This window comes from Phoxinus phoxinus (genome assembly GCF_949152265.1).
Source record: "Phoxinus phoxinus genome assembly, chromosome: 2".
Lineage (NCBI taxonomy): Eukaryota > Metazoa > Chordata > Actinopteri > Cypriniformes > Leuciscidae > Phoxinus > Phoxinus phoxinus.
In genome coordinates, this window is record NC_136877.1 from 36,912,842 (window position 1) to 36,930,147 (window position 17,306).

General features: G+C 37.4%; 1 protein-coding gene and 1 long non-coding RNA gene across 2 annotated transcripts in view; both read right to left on the reverse strand.

Moving 5' to 3' along the window:
* Positions 1-536: 536 nt before the first annotated feature.
* The window catches only part of dok4 (docking protein 4), a 46,729-nt gene continuing 29,959 nt past the window's right edge, over positions 537-17,306 (reverse strand). Inside the window, exons 3-9 of the mRNA XM_079605022.1 lie at positions 7,534-7,641; positions 6,956-7,070; positions 6,611-6,730; positions 4,292-4,481; positions 3,704-3,842; positions 2,683-2,800; positions 537-2,305 (exon numbers count right to left, since the gene is read on the reverse strand). Coding sequence (XP_079461148.1) covers positions 2,163-2,305; positions 2,683-2,800; positions 3,704-3,842; positions 4,292-4,481; positions 6,611-6,730; positions 6,956-7,070; positions 7,534-7,641 — 933 coding nt within the window. The 3' untranslated portion in view covers positions 537-2,162. The remainder of the gene's footprint in view (positions 2,306-2,682; positions 2,801-3,703; positions 3,843-4,291; positions 4,482-6,610; positions 6,731-6,955; positions 7,071-7,533; positions 7,642-17,306) is intronic.
* LOC306994495 lies at positions 11,839-16,075 on the reverse strand. Its single transcript, XR_013796687.1, has 5 exons — positions 15,843-16,075; positions 15,476-15,561; positions 14,435-14,503; positions 13,142-13,269; positions 11,839-12,905 (listed from the first exon to the last, which is right to left on the reverse strand). It is a non-coding gene; the product is annotated as an uncharacterized lncRNA (long non-coding RNA).

The window sequence follows — 17,306 nt, forward strand, 5'->3', positions numbered from 1 at the left end:
CATTAACTTTCACAGTAGTGCTTCTGTCTGGCAAAGAGATGGAAATGATACTCTGATAATTCAAACAGATTGTTCTGTTAAGCACAATGTCAATACATGAAACTTTCGGGTCAAGAATCTCTCCAGGGACTTATTGCCTGTATTGTATTGTCTTGTCTTGCAGCAGCATGTAAAATGTTCTTTTTTATATATTTTTAATGGATAGCACTGTAAAGCAATTAATAAGATCAACTGTGCAAACTGCAAAACAGGGACATACAGGGAAACATTTCTACAATGAGCTACAATTCAAACACTATACCTCTCAAAAGTGTGGGGTATAGGTTTTTTGTTTTTGAAAGAATTTTCTTATGCTCACCAAGGCTGTATTTATTTGATGTGACTGATAATTAGACATGGCAAACAGAACTAAAGTTCAAATAAAAGGAGCTTATCTTCAAAGGACTGTGTCACTGTTGAAATATATACTGATAAAAACAAACCATTTTCACACTTTTTTAAACTGTTTGCAAGGGCACCTGATAAAATCAACTTTCTTTTTATCATCAAAGTGTACAATCATGACAATCAGAATTAATGGTACATACATGACGTGAGTTAATAAATCCAAACACTGAATGAATGACTATTTATGTATAAAATGTTTAAAGCAACAGGGAGTCAAACCTTCAGGACTGTAGCTCAATTGGAGAATACAACCGAAAGAATACTGTGTCAGACAAAATGTTTGATTTAGACTGCACATCTGCTGTTTTGAGCTGCACATTTGGATGCGTTTCTTTAGTTTTTGGCCTTTACGACTCTTGTATTTTTATGGATAGTTCAGGGAATGATAGTGAAATGGCCAGGATAGTATTCCGGTGTTCCCACCACGCTGCTTAAACAACAGCAAGACTTGGTTAACCAGCTTCACCATACTGGTCGATCAGCTTGGTCAAACTCCAGTTGCCTGCATTAGCAACCCATCTCATTATGAACATGTGTGCCAACTGATCATCCACAGCTCCAACATGGGTCTTAAATTGAGAATAACAGCATGAGAATTATGGTACCTTTCACCAATTTCATGGAAATGACTGGAAATAGTTGACAAGCAAGAAACATGTCTTGTGTGAGGCCTACCACCTTGTGTTGAAGATCTCAGTTCTAGTATAAACCCTTTTACATACAGAACTGCTGAGCTGCTAATGAAAACCTACTACTATACACTGCGATTTGTCTTGTGCTTTGTTGGTAAACTTCAATAAATAAATAAATAATTAATTCGACCACCTCAGCGGGGTATATTCATAAACTTTGTTTCCCTCTGGACTTGGAACTCTGACCCTCACGACAACTTTAAAACGTTGGACCAGTCTCTCTGAAACGAACATGAAGCACGCGAGCGAGTGAGTACTGACCCTCACTTCCGTCCAAATGGCAGAGACAGTTTTGTACAATATAACTGTCCATTTTAGTCACTTTAAAGTAAGGGAAAAGGAGAAACAAAATGCACGACCATACAAAATGCCCCTTTCAGAAAGTGCTCCCGGTTCCTCAGAGTCTTCTGCGCTTGGGAAGTCTTACAGACATGCCAATCAATTTATGATTAAAGCATCTGATCAAAACACGCTTTGGATTACTTCTACCAAAGACCAAAAGTGTTTAAGCTGAAACTCTGAAGGCCCTTCCACCGGGGTTTCTTAGTGTGTAGGGGCTTCTACAGATGTCTAAGAAACTCCTTCGTAGCTAAGCTGTTTACCTTGGGGGACATGCATAGGGTTGAAGAGCGTGCATGAGATTAGAGTTCGAATAAGAGATACTGCTGAGAAGTATTAAGAACCTACAGTACAGTCTCTACTCCCACAGAAACCCAGCATGAGTGACCATATTGCACTGTGAAGGCGACTGAGCCAGCTCCAACATTATTTCGCATCTCCCGTGTCAGTTTTATGGGTCCGTGGGCCCTGCTCCAATCGAAGCGCTTCAAGCTTCACAGTGCGTTTCCCTCTTTCCACAGTAAGTGCCCTCAGCGTCGCTGGCAGGCTCAGGGGGAACTGAGGCAGCATGGCAGCATGGATCTTCCCCTGCTAAAGGAAGAGCTGATGGAAAAACTTAGGGCAGAGTGCAGTGTGGAGGGAGGTCAAGAGGTGAAAAACTGGAAGGTTTCACTGCTAAGCCGCTCACTCGCTGGGGTACGTGGGGTAGTGCGTCGGGGGTTGGGGGCAGCCGTGCCCTACAGGAAGGGTCGAGTGTCGTTCTGGAGGAAGGCGTTTAGAGAAGAGGTCAGTGTCCATTCCTGGTTGGGTATCACCATAGATGTCACCTGAATGAAGATAGAAGTGTTAACAGGATCGTCAGTCTAAATAGCACAAAAGCCGTGCATGCTAATGTGGCTGCTTTACACAGAAAATAAAGTGATTTATGGGTTATTACAATGATTTTCTCTTTTAATAAAACCAACCATTATAAAACATTTATCAGATGTTATTCTAACTTAACACAAGGAACCTTTTTTATTTATTTACCAAAGACGACATGCATTTTCTGTAAAGCTGCTTTAAAAGGATATGTATTGTGAAAAGCTTTTTTTCTCGAGACATGTTCTAGGAGTGCTCTTTGCAAACAACAATACTTCTGGCAGACCATTATTATGGCCGGTGAAACAAATACATCACACTTATGCATGCGATTCAATCTCACCGTTGGCAGAGTCCACTCCAGCCTGAGATCCGGTGATGTGGTGCCAGAAAGCACTTCGTGGTAAGATTGCTGTCGGTGTGCAGGGGTAGGACGTCCCCTCTGAACCTTTAGATAAAAGCTGGGGACAGATGTGAGAGGAGAGAAGAGAAAGAATTTCAATTAGGTTGATTATAACACAAAATTATGGCATTAGTTCTGATGTTTTGAAAGTTCTATAACAGGAAGAAAATCTGATTATTTGCACTGCAATCTCTCCAGTCTTGTTTTAATAAGCAGTGTGTGTGTGTGTGTGTGGGCATATAACTACAGTGGTGTCTGAAACCTCTAGTGATGATGCTTTTATTTTTTAGCTAGCATAAACAGTAATTACAAATTACTCTACCATTCAAAAGTTATTTTTTTATTCAACAAAAATGTATTAATTTGATCAAAAAGAGACATTAAAGACACATTGTTACAAGTAATTTCTATTTCAAATAAACGAGGTTCTTTTGAACTTTCTATTCATCAGAGATATTCATCCACAAAAATATTAAGCAGCACAATTGTTCACAACATTGATGATAATAATAAATGTTTCTTGAGCACCAAATCAGCATATTAGAATGATTTCTGAAGGATCATGTGACACTGTGGAGTAATAATGCTGAAAATTCAGCTTTGCCATCACAGTAATAAGTGACATTTTGAATTATATTAAAAAGAAATAAGTTTTTTTTTTTACTTTATTTTTGATCAAATAAATGAGCGGTATAAATAAATATGAACAGCAGTGTATATAATTGATTTGATACTGCTGTTTCAAAGAATGCATTTTGTACAAAGACATTCACAAGGTTAATGTCATTTTTTTTATAGTGACCTAGAAATAGTGCAGACTTTTTTTTTAATTTTTTTTTTTATGTTACTTGGTTTTAAAGAGTCAAAACTTTCTATTTTCCTTTTTAAATTAGATTTTCAAACTAATCTAGATTTTTTAATCTAGCCTGAGATTTTTGGACCCACTGTATGCTTTCATTACCTTGCTGTTTTTTTCCATTTCCATAAGGACCCTCTTATGCTGCTCAGCTATAGCTAGAGTGGAAGAATGAACCCTCTGGTAGATCTGCTCTCCTTCTCGTGTCTGGAAAGTGTACAGGCCCTCCCCGCTGTCACACATCCTGGCACAAAATCAAACAAGATAGTAACACACAATTAAGCAATGCAAAAGTTATGTACTGCAAAGAAATATCGTATAGGCTACTGTACACTACACATGCTTTGTGTGTTACAGTAAAATAGCCACTAGGGGTCAGTGTTACACCAGACTCAACTTCTCTCTAAAACTCTCTCAAAGGGCATCCAGCTGGCGATGCGAATCTTCTTTTATTATTTGATCAAAGCAGTGAGAGAGATAAGAACACCTAATCTGCCATTGAACTCCTTGTAATCCACTCAATAAATCCTTTTAGGAGGTCCACAGTTCAATGGCTCCCTCCTCTGCTTCCATGTTTCTCCTACATATACATGACCACACCAAAGTGAAGTACACATTACAAATTTCACAAGTTCCTGTGAATGGTTCTTGTTATTGGCTTTAAACTTTGATGATATCTTAAACATGTTTTACCTGCCAGCCTCGAAGGTGAAGCGTGTAGCATCTCGTCCGTAGCGCCGCAGAGAGCAAAGCGGCCAGGTTACTAGCTTGGTGCGAGGGTTGTGAATATCCCACAGGTAGATGTTTTCATGCGTGATCTGCATCATACACTCTCCGTAGATGTCAAGATTAGGGCAGGGTAACAGGAACACGTTGAAGCGCTCTGTAAGTAAAAACAATGAGAGACTGATAGTGAAGAAGTTTAATAGTTTGGTTCCTATGCTGTACATTTTTTTGTAATTCTAACTGAAAAAAAAAATAAAACTGAAAAAGACTAGAACTTGTTAAAGGAACACCGTACACGCCGACTTTTTGGAGATTATTCACTGTATCCCCCAGAGTTAGATAAGTTCATACATACCCTTTTCATCTCCGTGCGTGCCGTAACTCTGTCTGACGCACACACTTGGGCGGAGTGATTAGCGCAACACTCTGAGCGAACTCTCTGCTCCTCACCAGAGCTTCTCAGGTGGTGCTGCGAGCAAATCACTCCGCAGAAGTAGCAGTGCTTCGCCTTCTGAGAATATAGTTCCCAGTATGTATATGGTCAGAAAATGGCTGTGTCTCATGTGACCTTGTTATTTGTACACGGTGTGTCTATACAAATCACAACATGTAAATAGGAAAATGTTGGCATTATTTTGTCACTTATTGGGAGCAGAATGCTAGCTGGAGCCGTTTACCTCCAGTCTTTGTGCTAAGCTAGGCTAGTGGTGGGTGCGTCAGACAGAGTTACGGCATGAACAGAGATGAAAAGGGTATGGAGTCTGGACTTAACTAGTCTCAGCCTCAGACGTCACGCCCACGGAACGTTGGCTAAACGTCTGATGCATATGGTACACTTAACTGGAAACACTTCAGGAATGTCGAAGTCGTCATCTGATTGGTTGAATTTTATCGGATTTCCGGGGGGGGGCGAGTGTCGCGTTTATTTTCGGTCCGCCGGGAAACAAAGCGCAGACGTGTGATTACGGAATTAAAACTGTTGTGTTTACATGAGTGACAATGAGCATTTATCAAGATCAGCTAAACGTAGGATTCTCATAAGTATGCGAGGTTCACGGCATAGACTCTTTAAGAGATGTCCAGGAGTTTTGTTTGAGGCACTTAGTGGAGACTTGTTGCACGACGGTCTGTTGTTGTGAGACCCGAAACGTGATGCTGAACGAAACGAACTGTAATTGGTTGTTTGACATGTCAGTCAAACGGCCTTATGGGCGGGCCTTGGCCAAAGAAAGCTGCTATGAATTCCAGACCTTCAGCCGTCAGTCTGAAGGTCTGGCTATGCGAGACTAGGACTTATCTAACTCTGGGGGATATGGTAAATAAGCTAAAGTCCAAAAAAGTCGGCGTGTTCCTTTACCTGGTTATCTGTAAGTTACCTTAACATATATGGTAAAAGAAAACGGTAAATGGTTTAATATTGCATTATATTTGACTGTAAACTGTCAAATTTCTGTTTTTGCAGGTAAAAAAAAATTATGAATTACCTACCGTACAATTCATGATAGAAACCAGTAGACATTCCCAGAAGTCCCTGACACCACATATGATCTAGTTTCTAGTTAATTATCAAGTTTCTTCTGATTTTTGTTATCAGAAATATACATTAGATTGACCAAAGATTGCTATTTAAATAAACGCAAAAAATGTATAAATTAAATCTCATGTTGAACCACTACAGAGAAATCAAAGCGAGCGGCAAATGTCAGAAGGACTTGCAGAGATCAGGCTGTTCTCATGAGTGCTGACTGCAGTGCCCGGTGCTCGCGCCCGGACCACACAACTCCCAAAACCATTTTTATAAATAAACCACAGATTTGAGGTTTAAACAACAACATTCTCACCTGAAAAACTCTTAAAACTACAATCCGTGACAAAACAGTAGCATTTCAAAGAATTATTGTTTTTTCCTCTGTCATTGCCGCTCGCTGAGAGAAACGCTGCCCGTCTAGACCGCAGTAATGACAAACGATGAACAGTCCCATTGCTGATACTGGTGATATATCAGCACTCCTGGAAGACTTCTTGCTTAGCCAATCAGATTCAAGGACCAGACCTAACTGTTGTATATTGAAATATATTGTTTCAAGTAGTAAAATACACAGGCATCAATACCGTAAATTTAACCGGATACTTTTTGACAGTGTAGATTAAACTAAGTGCTACCATGTTGTCACTAAAGTAAACCACAAATCTGAGGCCATTTTGGATTCCTGTAGCAAAAAAGCTACATGGATCCTGCTCATAGGTAAACAATAGTACAAATGGCAAGTTTTAGTGGTTTCTTACCTGTGTGTTCACACTGAACTCCAGCAGCAAGGAGGTCTGGTTCTCCAAGACTGATGTCATTAAGACGTGTCCCCAGGCACTCAATAGACAAGGTTTTAAACCACTCTTCAGCCTCCAGCTCTGGGAGAACAGAAAGATTCAATGATGTCAATGAATGAACATGTTCTTTCAATGAATATGTTCTATGAATAAAACACACTCGCATATGCAGTACGTCAATGTGCCTGAGAGCAGCACATCATCAGACTGTATAGACTGCTAATGCCATGTTAATGTCAAGAATGAGAGCTTCTTCAAGGTGAGCATCATCATCAGCTCAACAAGCCTTAGTCGAAGATGATGTACCTGATTCACAGGTGAAGGTTCGAGAGGTGTCGTCTGTAAAGACGATGGCCACAGCTTGCCGCTTCGTGTCACGAGGCAATCTTGTGATGTTCTTCACATTGCTAATCTCTGTCACCTGTGTGAAGATAGAAAAGGCAACCGATGCAAACTCAGAAGTACTGACAGAGCCTTCAGACAAACTTCATTCGCACCATTTGGAAAGGCACTTGCGGTCTCTTAATCATCTAATTTATCTTTCACGGTCTATAGCGGGTTGTGGGAGCAGCAAAGTGCAGTGAAGAAAGGCAAATGAGACCGATAAACACACAGAAACCGGAGGACCGTGAGTCAGCAAAGTTAGAGCAATTCGTGAGAGTCTTCGCGTATAGATACTTTTATTAAAAAATGTATCTGTTTACACACCGCCGTCTCGTAATCTTGCCAGCCAGTCCTCGCAGTATGAATGCGCTCTACGTGGCTGTTTAGTATAATTGGAGAACTAAAGTGACACTTGAATCTTGAATCCTCAAATCTTTCACATGTCCCGTGACATTTTCACAGCTTAGATTAGACCTTAACTGTTGCAGTGAGAGGTGTACCTTAGGACAGGCTCTGATGTAGGCTGACTTCTCATCAGGGTATTTTTCCAGTCTACGAGGTCCTTTACTGGACGACTTCTTAAACACCAGCCAGCAGCGCCGATAGATCTGAAACACATGAGGTCCGAAAATAACACTCACGACACCATGTGCTAAAAGCAAGAAGAAATTGGCCTTAGTGAGTAAATCAATGATTTCAGCGTTAAGGAACTTTTAAAATAAAAATGCAGCATGGTATAAAATATATTGATATTTTGACTGATAGCCTACTAATACGCCAAAAAATTTGAATGCAGAGAATATGACTAATGTTAAAAATCTTCACTATTTTGTCCACTGAAATTGATTTTCTAAAGATTACAGGATTATTAAATAAGTGCTCTTAAAGATTAACTCTGAGTGTTCTAAATGCAATATGAATGTAAAAATATTGTCAAATATCACTATTGACTGATACAGATACACTATTGTTCAAAAGTTCTGGGTCGGTAAGATGTCTCTTATACTCACCAAGGTTGCATTTATTTGATCAAAATAATACAAAAAAACCCAGTAACATTGTAAAATAATTCATTTTAATCTATTATAAACTGTCATTTATTTCTGTGATGGCAAAGCTGAATTTTCAGCATAATTTCTCCAGTCTTCAATGTCCTTCATAAATCATTCTAATATGCTGCTTTGATGCTCAAGAAACATTTCTTATTATTTTAAACTGAAAACAGCTGTGCTGCTTAAACTTTGATAAATGTTTTTCAGGATTCTTTGATGAATAGAAAGCTCAAAAGCATAGCTATGACATTGAAATAGTTTGCAATTTACATTATAAATGTTTTACTGTAAATTTTGATCAATTTAATGCCACCTTGCAAATATAAGAATTCATTTATTTTCTTTTTTTAAATCTCTAAAACAAATTTTTGAACACTGAAAATCACTGAGACACTGAGAAACTGTTATGTACAGTATGATGCTGCGTGTGGCACAGAGACATGCTCTTCATTACAAATAAACGGGTAAAAACTAAAGTTTTTAACAAAATACTGGCTTAGAAAAACATTTTCTTCCAAAGCTATTCTGCTAGACAAATGTGTTATTTGTACAATATGAAAGCTCCTAATTAAACCCACACCAGTTGTGATCTGTCTTTATCTTTTGTAAACACTCTCTCTCCCTCGATCGACCTCCTGCAATAAAAGCTATTTTCTGTTTATACCTCTGATGTCCTTCAATGACAGATCCTACAGTTGCCACGGTAACCCCAGTCCATTTAGGCAAGTGCTCCAGCTATCCCAAGGCCAGTTCCGCTCTCTATCATCATCACAGGTCATCACGTACACCCATCTTACTGCAATCTACTGGAAATTGTTCCTGAGCAATATTATTTCTTTATCATCTATTCAACAACCATTACAATCCATTATCAGAACAGCCTGATGTACAATAGGGCTTTCTGAGAAACAACAGTTCAGCTTTATACACTTTCCTTTGTGTTTTAAGCCGTCGGAAGACGACAAGAACGGCAAGAGAGAAACTATAACATTTGAACTGAATTGAGTTAACCAGGAAAAATTGTATTCTTTACGGGGGAATTATTTGTCGTTTTTGCCTCAGTAACCCTTAAGAGCGAATTAAAGTCAACGTGTTTAGACTCTGATCAAATTCCCTGGTGTTTAGACTGTTTTTAAATGCAGTTACATTGTGACTCACACAGTCATAAACATTGCATTAGTCATCAAGCTTGTATAATGAAAGGCCTGCATTGCCCCTGAAATACAACAGAGAGGCTTAACAACCGAGTCCACATGCTTTTAACCCTATTGTCCATTAATGAACATATCAATAGGTGAGTTGGAGTCCAAATGATAAAGTCTTACGTTATTTTCATGCATCTTAAAGCGTGTCCAACTTCCTGCTGAGATGATTAATAGAAATCTGAACTGAGCTGATGAGCTTCTGTTTCTGTCATCTAAGCTGCTGACCTTAATGTTATTGCCACTCGAATGCTTGGACCCATCTTATGGAAAAAAAGGAGAAAGTTTGCTGCATGGTTTTCCATTCACAGCAGGTAAAAGATTGATCCCTTGTTTGCATCATATTGTCCCCTGAGGTTCCACTAATTCTCTGTAAACAGACTGAGCAACAGCATCAGCAGAGAGCGACCGAGTGTGTGTGTGTGTGTGTGTGTGTGTGTGTGTGTGTGTGTGTGACGTGCTCTTTCTCACTGCTGCTTTACTGTTTGCATATCTGTCCGCACAACAATTATACACAAACGTAGAGGCATTGCACACACAAACCAAATACGATCCGTCCTGGTGTCAGTCACATTTAAAAACAAAAAGGTATTTTGGTAACGTATAAAAATGACAACAATTAACTTGGCATTATAGCCACCACTGTCAGCAAAAAGGAATTGAAATTAATGAAAGTGGACAGAAGTTTTTATACTGTTTGAAGGAGATCAACTACACTACTTTTCAAACGTTAGTATGAATTGTTTTTGAAGGAATTAATACTTTTATTTAGCAAGGATGAATTAAATTGTTGAATAAGAAGTTCAAAAGAACAGCATTTTTTGAGAATGAAATCTTTTGCAACATTGTAAATTACTGTCACTTCTGAGCAAAGAATCCTAAAAAACATTGTATCATGGTTTCCAAAAAAGTATTATGTATGACTCCACTTGTTTACGTGTGCTGCATGCAATTCCAATTCCAATCCTGCTTTGTGTGTTTTTTTTTAATCCATTTTTCCAGAGCAAACATTAATAAAATGACCAAACTGTGTCTGAAATGTCAGATAATTGATATTAATTTATTGCTTTTAGCTGCTGTATGAAAGCAATGATCTCACTCGCAATTATACCACAGTACTGAATATTGGCAAGGCTATAACAACAGTGTGATTTTGAATGTTATTTTGCTCAATTACTATATGGCTTACAGCATAATTGAGCTTCTTATTTTTTTGGAAGAAACCATGGTAACCATGCTAATTTTGTTTCAGGGTCAGTCTTCTCACACTGTGAATATACTCTGTATTAACACGCACAGTTATCTTCATATTGTCTTGCTTTAACCCTTAAACCTCTACATGGAGAATAAATTGTCATGGCAGTCAAAGCAAATGTGTTAAAAACATGAATAATGCATGGAGGAATACACAACACTTATCTCAAGTGCTGCAGGTCAATATAAGAGAAGAGGCAGGAGAAACAGAATGAAGGACACAATAACAGCGTATGGAGGCAGGGGGAGAATTCAAAGTTTAAACTGAAACAGTGAAAGGCTTATTTATTGGAAAGAAGAAGCAGAGATAAAACAGAGGCAGAATGTGCCAACATTTCATAGGATAATAAGCCTATAATGACTAATGAGGCTGTTTGCCCTTGGTATGAATCCATTTCTGCATTTTTGTCAGCTGTTCATCTCTCATCTGCTCTTCCTCTGAGATCTGACAAAACTTGGCATCCTAGGATAGTCAAAGGAATAATGACACTATTTTAACAACAGTTGCTGCTACGCTTAAAGCTAAAATTAAACCACTTCCTCTCAGTCAAGACTAAATTTAAAATGGCCGTGTCCATTGAAACCTGTTGGGGATTTTCTAAAACTATCCTAAAATTCAGGTCCTGTCGGTTTGCGTCACAGTAGCTTCAGATCTGGGCTTTTCCCCCTCAGAGGTGGATAACAAAAAAAGGGCTAAGCGTGGTATTGCAATGTATGTCCATTTGATTTTTGGTCTTTGTCACCCATCTAACGTCTGGGGTTGTTTCATAATTGTGATGCCTGGCGTTGGGCCGTTTACGATTGCAAAGCACTCAAAAGAGCTGGCAGTGGCTGAGGAGCAATTAGGGTAATTCCAGCATGGCAGTGAGGCCGGCGGTCCTGGGCTGCCGATACCCGAGCAGAATGCTAAACAGAGCTCTGATTAGTCTGATTGGGGTTCTTGGTCCCTAAGTGGGCCGCAGAGATAGACAGTGAAAAAGGGAGGGAGAGATAGAGAGGTATATAGCCTGGCTAATTAGCATCCCTAGAGGTGCACACACTCTAAAAAATGCTGGGTTAAAAACAACCCAATTTGGGTTATTTGGCAACCCAGCGCTGGGTAAATATTGGACAGAACACATGCTGGGTTATTTTGACCCAGCAGGTTGGGTTTTATACATTAACCCATTTGCTGGGTTGTTTTTTAATCAGTGCTGGGTCAAACAACCCCATGTTACAGGCTATTCATTTTAGATAATAATAATAATAAAAATACTACTAAATAATAATAATAACAATAATAACACTACTATTTATTATGATTCAATAAAAGTGTTTATTCCAAGAAATTAATATAATAATGAATACATTCATGTTTAATCAACAATTAGTCATCTCGGAGGCCCACAAAAATCATTTGTGCTAAAATGTTGGTATGTTAAAAGATCATAAAATGGTGAGATTCTCAAAATTCAAAACAAACAATGTACATTGCAATCATTTTAGTCCTGTGTAGCAAAATAAAAACATAAAAACTAAACTGTAAAATAGCCAATAGCTAAAGATTCTCTTCACAAAAAAGAACATAAGTACATTGCAATTCATTTAAATAAGTCAATTAGTCCTGTGCAGCAAAAATGGGAAGCACATAAGACCTTTGCGTATAAACTGTATACAATAGCTAAAGATTCTCTTCACACAAAAAATTACAAATAAAAAACCACAGATAAATAAAAAAGTACATACATTGTAATTCATTTAAATAAGCAATAATTTAGTCCTGCGTAGCAAAATAAAATAAAAACATAAAAACTCTATACTTATAAACTTTAAAATAGCCTAGCTAAAGATTCTCTTCACAAAAAACATACAATAAAAAAACAAAACAAATACATACATTGCAATTCATTTAAATAAGCAATCAATTAGTCCTGTCCAGCAAAATGGGACACACGTGAAAACGGTACTTGAATTTTGTGTACCAGGCAGTGTTTTGACACTAAGTTAAAGATTCAAAATATTCAAAACAAAAAAGAAAGAAAAATGTACATAATATTGCTTAATTAAATGAATGGCTATAATTTAGTCCTCTGCAGCAAAAATGGAGGCCCGCAAAAACCGAATGCTTGAATTTTCTGTCCCAGGCATTCCATAAACTACCTGCTGCAAAAATTCCCAAACAGGGGCACATTGTTTCGGATAGTGAATGTCAAGGCAATAAAATGCCTTGAAACAAACATCCACAGCCTTGAGGAGAGTCAACTGTTCCAGAGCTTGCCCATTCACCACCACAAAAAACTGTCCAGCCATTCCAAGCTCCAAGACAAAGGGAAATGGTTTCGCTTCTCTCTGCCTTTCCAGGTAAAGCACCATGTTGGTTCCAGACTAAATGAGGAAATGACAATATCAGACACAGATAATTCTTTAAAAGTGTGTCTTAGGTTTTCAAGAGCAGTCTTAAATTAGTTAAATAACATCTTAAATTAACTTAAAAGAGTTGTGAGAAAATGAAATGCGTGTAAGATCCATGCAGCAATAACCATGATCATGATTAAAACGATTTATCGTGCAGCCCTACAAACAGGTGTAAAGAAATGAGCCTGCTCTGTTGTTTTACTTACAGGTTGTACATCAATGAATGAGGTTCTTGCCTCTTGAATAGTTGGCCGAAAGGTTTTGTGGCCAATCTTGTACACAGGCGGGGGAAGAATGACAGGCAAGATTTTAAGTGCTTGTATGCCTTTGGAATCTAAGAAGAGATAAATGGCAAATTAGAACTTGTTTGTTCATCAGCTTTTAAATTAAGCAAAGTGCATTTCTAACTAAGGTCAACTTAGAATGATTGAAATTAGCTTAAATATGTAACAGTTAAATATGTACTCTGGTAATCTGAAAACATTTAGTGTTATTAAAGGGATAGTTCACCTTAAAATGCAAATTTACTTGCCCTCATGTCAAATTTACTCGCCCCTATGTTGTTCCAAACCTCTACAAGTTTCTTTCTTCTGCAGAACACAAAAATATATTTTAAAGAATGTCAGTAACCAGACAGTTAACGGTAGCCACTGACTTCTATAATAGGAAAAAAGTACTATAAAAGTAAATGGCTACGGTTAACTGTTTTGTTACCAACATTCTTCAAAATATCTTATTTTGTGTTCAGGAGAAGAAAGTCATGTAATAACATGAGGGTGAGTAAATGACGACATAATTTCACTTTCGGGTGAACTATCCCTTAAAGCAGTGCTTCTCAAACCGGCCCTGGGGACCCCATATCACTGCACATTTTGTATCTCTCCCTCATCTAACACACCTGATTTAAGTCATCAGCTCATTAGTACAGACTGCAAGACTTAAATTGGGTTTGTCTGATGAGGGAGACATCCAAAATGATGGGAGGTCCCAGGACATTTGAGAACCACTGTCTTAAACCAAGAAAGGGGCAAGTACTTTTAAAGGGGTCATGAACTGAGAAATAAAATTTTCATACAATCTTTTGTCATACAAGAGGTCATTGTACTATAAAAAAACATAAAACAACTTTTATTGATAGTATGCTGCCAAAAAAATGACTAATTTTCCACTTCCGATTGTTTATTACGCAATAGAACATCCGTGCAAGATTGCCTTCACAGAAACAGATCATAGCCTCTTTGTGCCCACATATAGATATCTGCTAAGTTTTCCAATGTTGTGCTTACTGTAAAAGGACCTCAGGGAACATTATAAAAAAAGGCAATTCATGACCCCTTTAAATGCCATGTTCTTGTACTTTGGACAAGTAAATTAATTGCCCATTCATGTTTTTGATCTTATTGTGAATGGTGTAGCAAACTTGGTTAAGTGCTAGGGCTGGCACTGGATGCAACTGTGAAAAATGATTAATCATAATGATTATGAAAGAGAATATTTACCAGCAAATTTTTCAATGAGGCACTCAAGATTCCAGTTGATAAGTTTTTGTTGAACAAAAATGTCCATTGCTGTAAAAGAACAGAAGGAAACATCTGATTAGTAATATCTTTACAAAGCTAGCTGGCAGTGCTAACAAGTCTTATACCTGCTTTTAAAATTTATTTTTGTGCTGGCTCGCGGTTAAAAATAAAATAAAATAATGAATCATTACTTAATTAAAAAATTAAATAAATAGACAAAACATTTTTTTAACAGCTTACTTAACTATAGTTAATTCACAAGACTGTAAACAGAAGAAATTGTAATTTTGTGGATAATTCAAAAATATTTTATAAAATCACCTGTAGATATTTCATAGAATATTTTTTTATTCATTCCAATGTATCAGTCTATTCGTATAAAGATCGCCTGAGAGCATTGCACCCATTGACTTATTTGATTGCAGTTTCAAGATAGTAAAATAATAAATAAATGTTGTTAATGTTTATTCTTCCTGGCAGTTTTTATTAAAATGCACGATTCAATGATCATCATAATTATTTTAATGATTGTGTACCAAGTTGCATGACAACCCAAAATAATAAATTGTATATTTAATACATAAGACTGGTTTCTCCTAATGTTTTTTTTCTCTCTCCATTCTGTCACCTGATAGAGTTTGGGTTCCTTGCCACTGTTGCCTCTGGCTTGCTAAGTTGGGGGCACATTCAACAATTGCACATTGTTGATTTGATTGCACTAGCAATATCAGATGAGAACTGAACTACTTTTCTTCAGAGCCGCTTGAAGACCAAATTGAACTAACGTTACAGTAACTAACAGTTACTTCATAATTTATGATCTTCTTTACACAGTTTTTGAACGGTAACGTTACTGAAGAAACATTGAATTGACTTCCGCTGAACAATGACAGCTAGCATGAGAATTGACACACGCATAAACACAGAGAACATACTGCAACATAATAACATTTTATGTAAAGCTACCTTTCGAAAATGACTGACAAAAACAGATAAATAATAGGTAGAGACGTAACTTACAGCTTCTTTAGCATATGCAGCCACTAGCCAGTGACGTTACACTGCATCCAACACCGCCGAGTCAGTACAAGAAACCCGCAAAATTTCTGGAGATAAAACACCAACAACTGTATTTAGACATTGTGACCGTGTTATAAGTGGAATAATTGATGACAGACCGTGTAAAAATGATGAATGTTATGCGTAGCCGCTGACTAACGGTCGCTAGTTCGACAGACGCTAAATCTGGAGCATTAGTGTTACGTTAAATAATATAAGGGTGCGTCGTCAATAATTCAAAGTTAATTTCAACATAACTTCTTATTGACTTTCTGACTTCTTTGACTACGTAACGTTAGGATAGTTTTAATAAAACAGTGTTACTCACCTTTACGCTCGCTCCTGCTTGCCTTGAACCTCTCGTCCTCCTGTTGACGTTGTAATTTGAACAGTGTGAGGGGGACAAAAGCGCGCGAGGAGGTAAGCGCTGGGTCAACGTTTCCAAAACAACCACAAATGCTGGGTCATTGTCAGCAGATTATGGAGAAAATAACCCAGCAGCATTGTCAAAATGCTCAACCCAACATTTGGGTTTAAAAATAACCCAGCATTTTTTAGAGTGCAGGGAGTTTGGCGAGGGAGGTGAAGAAGAACGTAAAGCGGAAGGGCGGGGGAAGGGATATGGAGACAGTGGTCTGGAAAAGTGTGATGAAAGGCTGACGAGACTCACCCAACTGCTTTATGGCAACATGGAAAGCTACTAAGGTGTATATTGGGTTCAAGGTATACATTTCAAACAGCGAACATTTTTAAATTATTAAACGTATATGCACTTAATTTAGTACATTATTTAGTTCTTATGCTGACCAAGGCTGCATTAATTTAATGAAAAATAAAAACCCCACAGTAATATTGTAAAATATATTGTTACAATTTAAAATGACTTTCGTATTTTCATATATTTTAGAATGTAATTTATTCCTGTGATTAAAGCAGTTTTTTTTTTTAGCATTATTACATCAGTCTTCAGTGTCACATGATCCTTCAGAAATCATTCTAATATACGGATTTGGTGCTCAAGAAACATTTCTTATTATTATCAATGTTAAAAACAGTTGTGCTGCTTGATTTTTTTGTGTGTGGAAACTATACAAAACAAAAAATGTACAAAAATGTACATTCCAAAATGTATTTTCAGTCCTCTGGTGATGGTCTCATTAACTATAATATCATCAATGATGGTTATTAAATTTCACCACACCATACCACCAAGACTGTAAATAATTTTTTTTTAAATTGAAATACTGTATGACTTACAATGCATGCACTGTAAAAATTATATGATCAATAAGTTGACAACATGTTTACATTGCTTTAACTCATCCACATAAAAGTTAAGCAATTTGAAACTTTTACAAGACTAAAGTTATACAAGACTCAACTAATTTTTTAAACTCAGTTTAATGTCATTTAAGTTTAAATGAATTAAACATCAAGTAGATTGTACTTAAAAATTTAAGGCAGCAACTTTTTTTTACAGTGATGTGTTCACTTATGCATGTGTTTACAGAATTCAGAAGCATCAGTCAGTAACTGTGACAGGTCTTACTGAAAGTTACAACCAAAGTCAAATATGAATAAGAAAACAATCGGTATACAATCCTCTTCTTTAACAAACACGGTAATGACTGAATAAACCCGGGTGGTCAAAACCTTACAAAATATTTACCACCCGCATTCAATACAACTCTCAGATGGACAATATGATGAAAATGCTGTAATGTGGGAGCTTTTTGCCAATGAAAATGGATTAGAATCTGTGAAAGCTAGTTCCTCTACAGCCAGAAAAAAG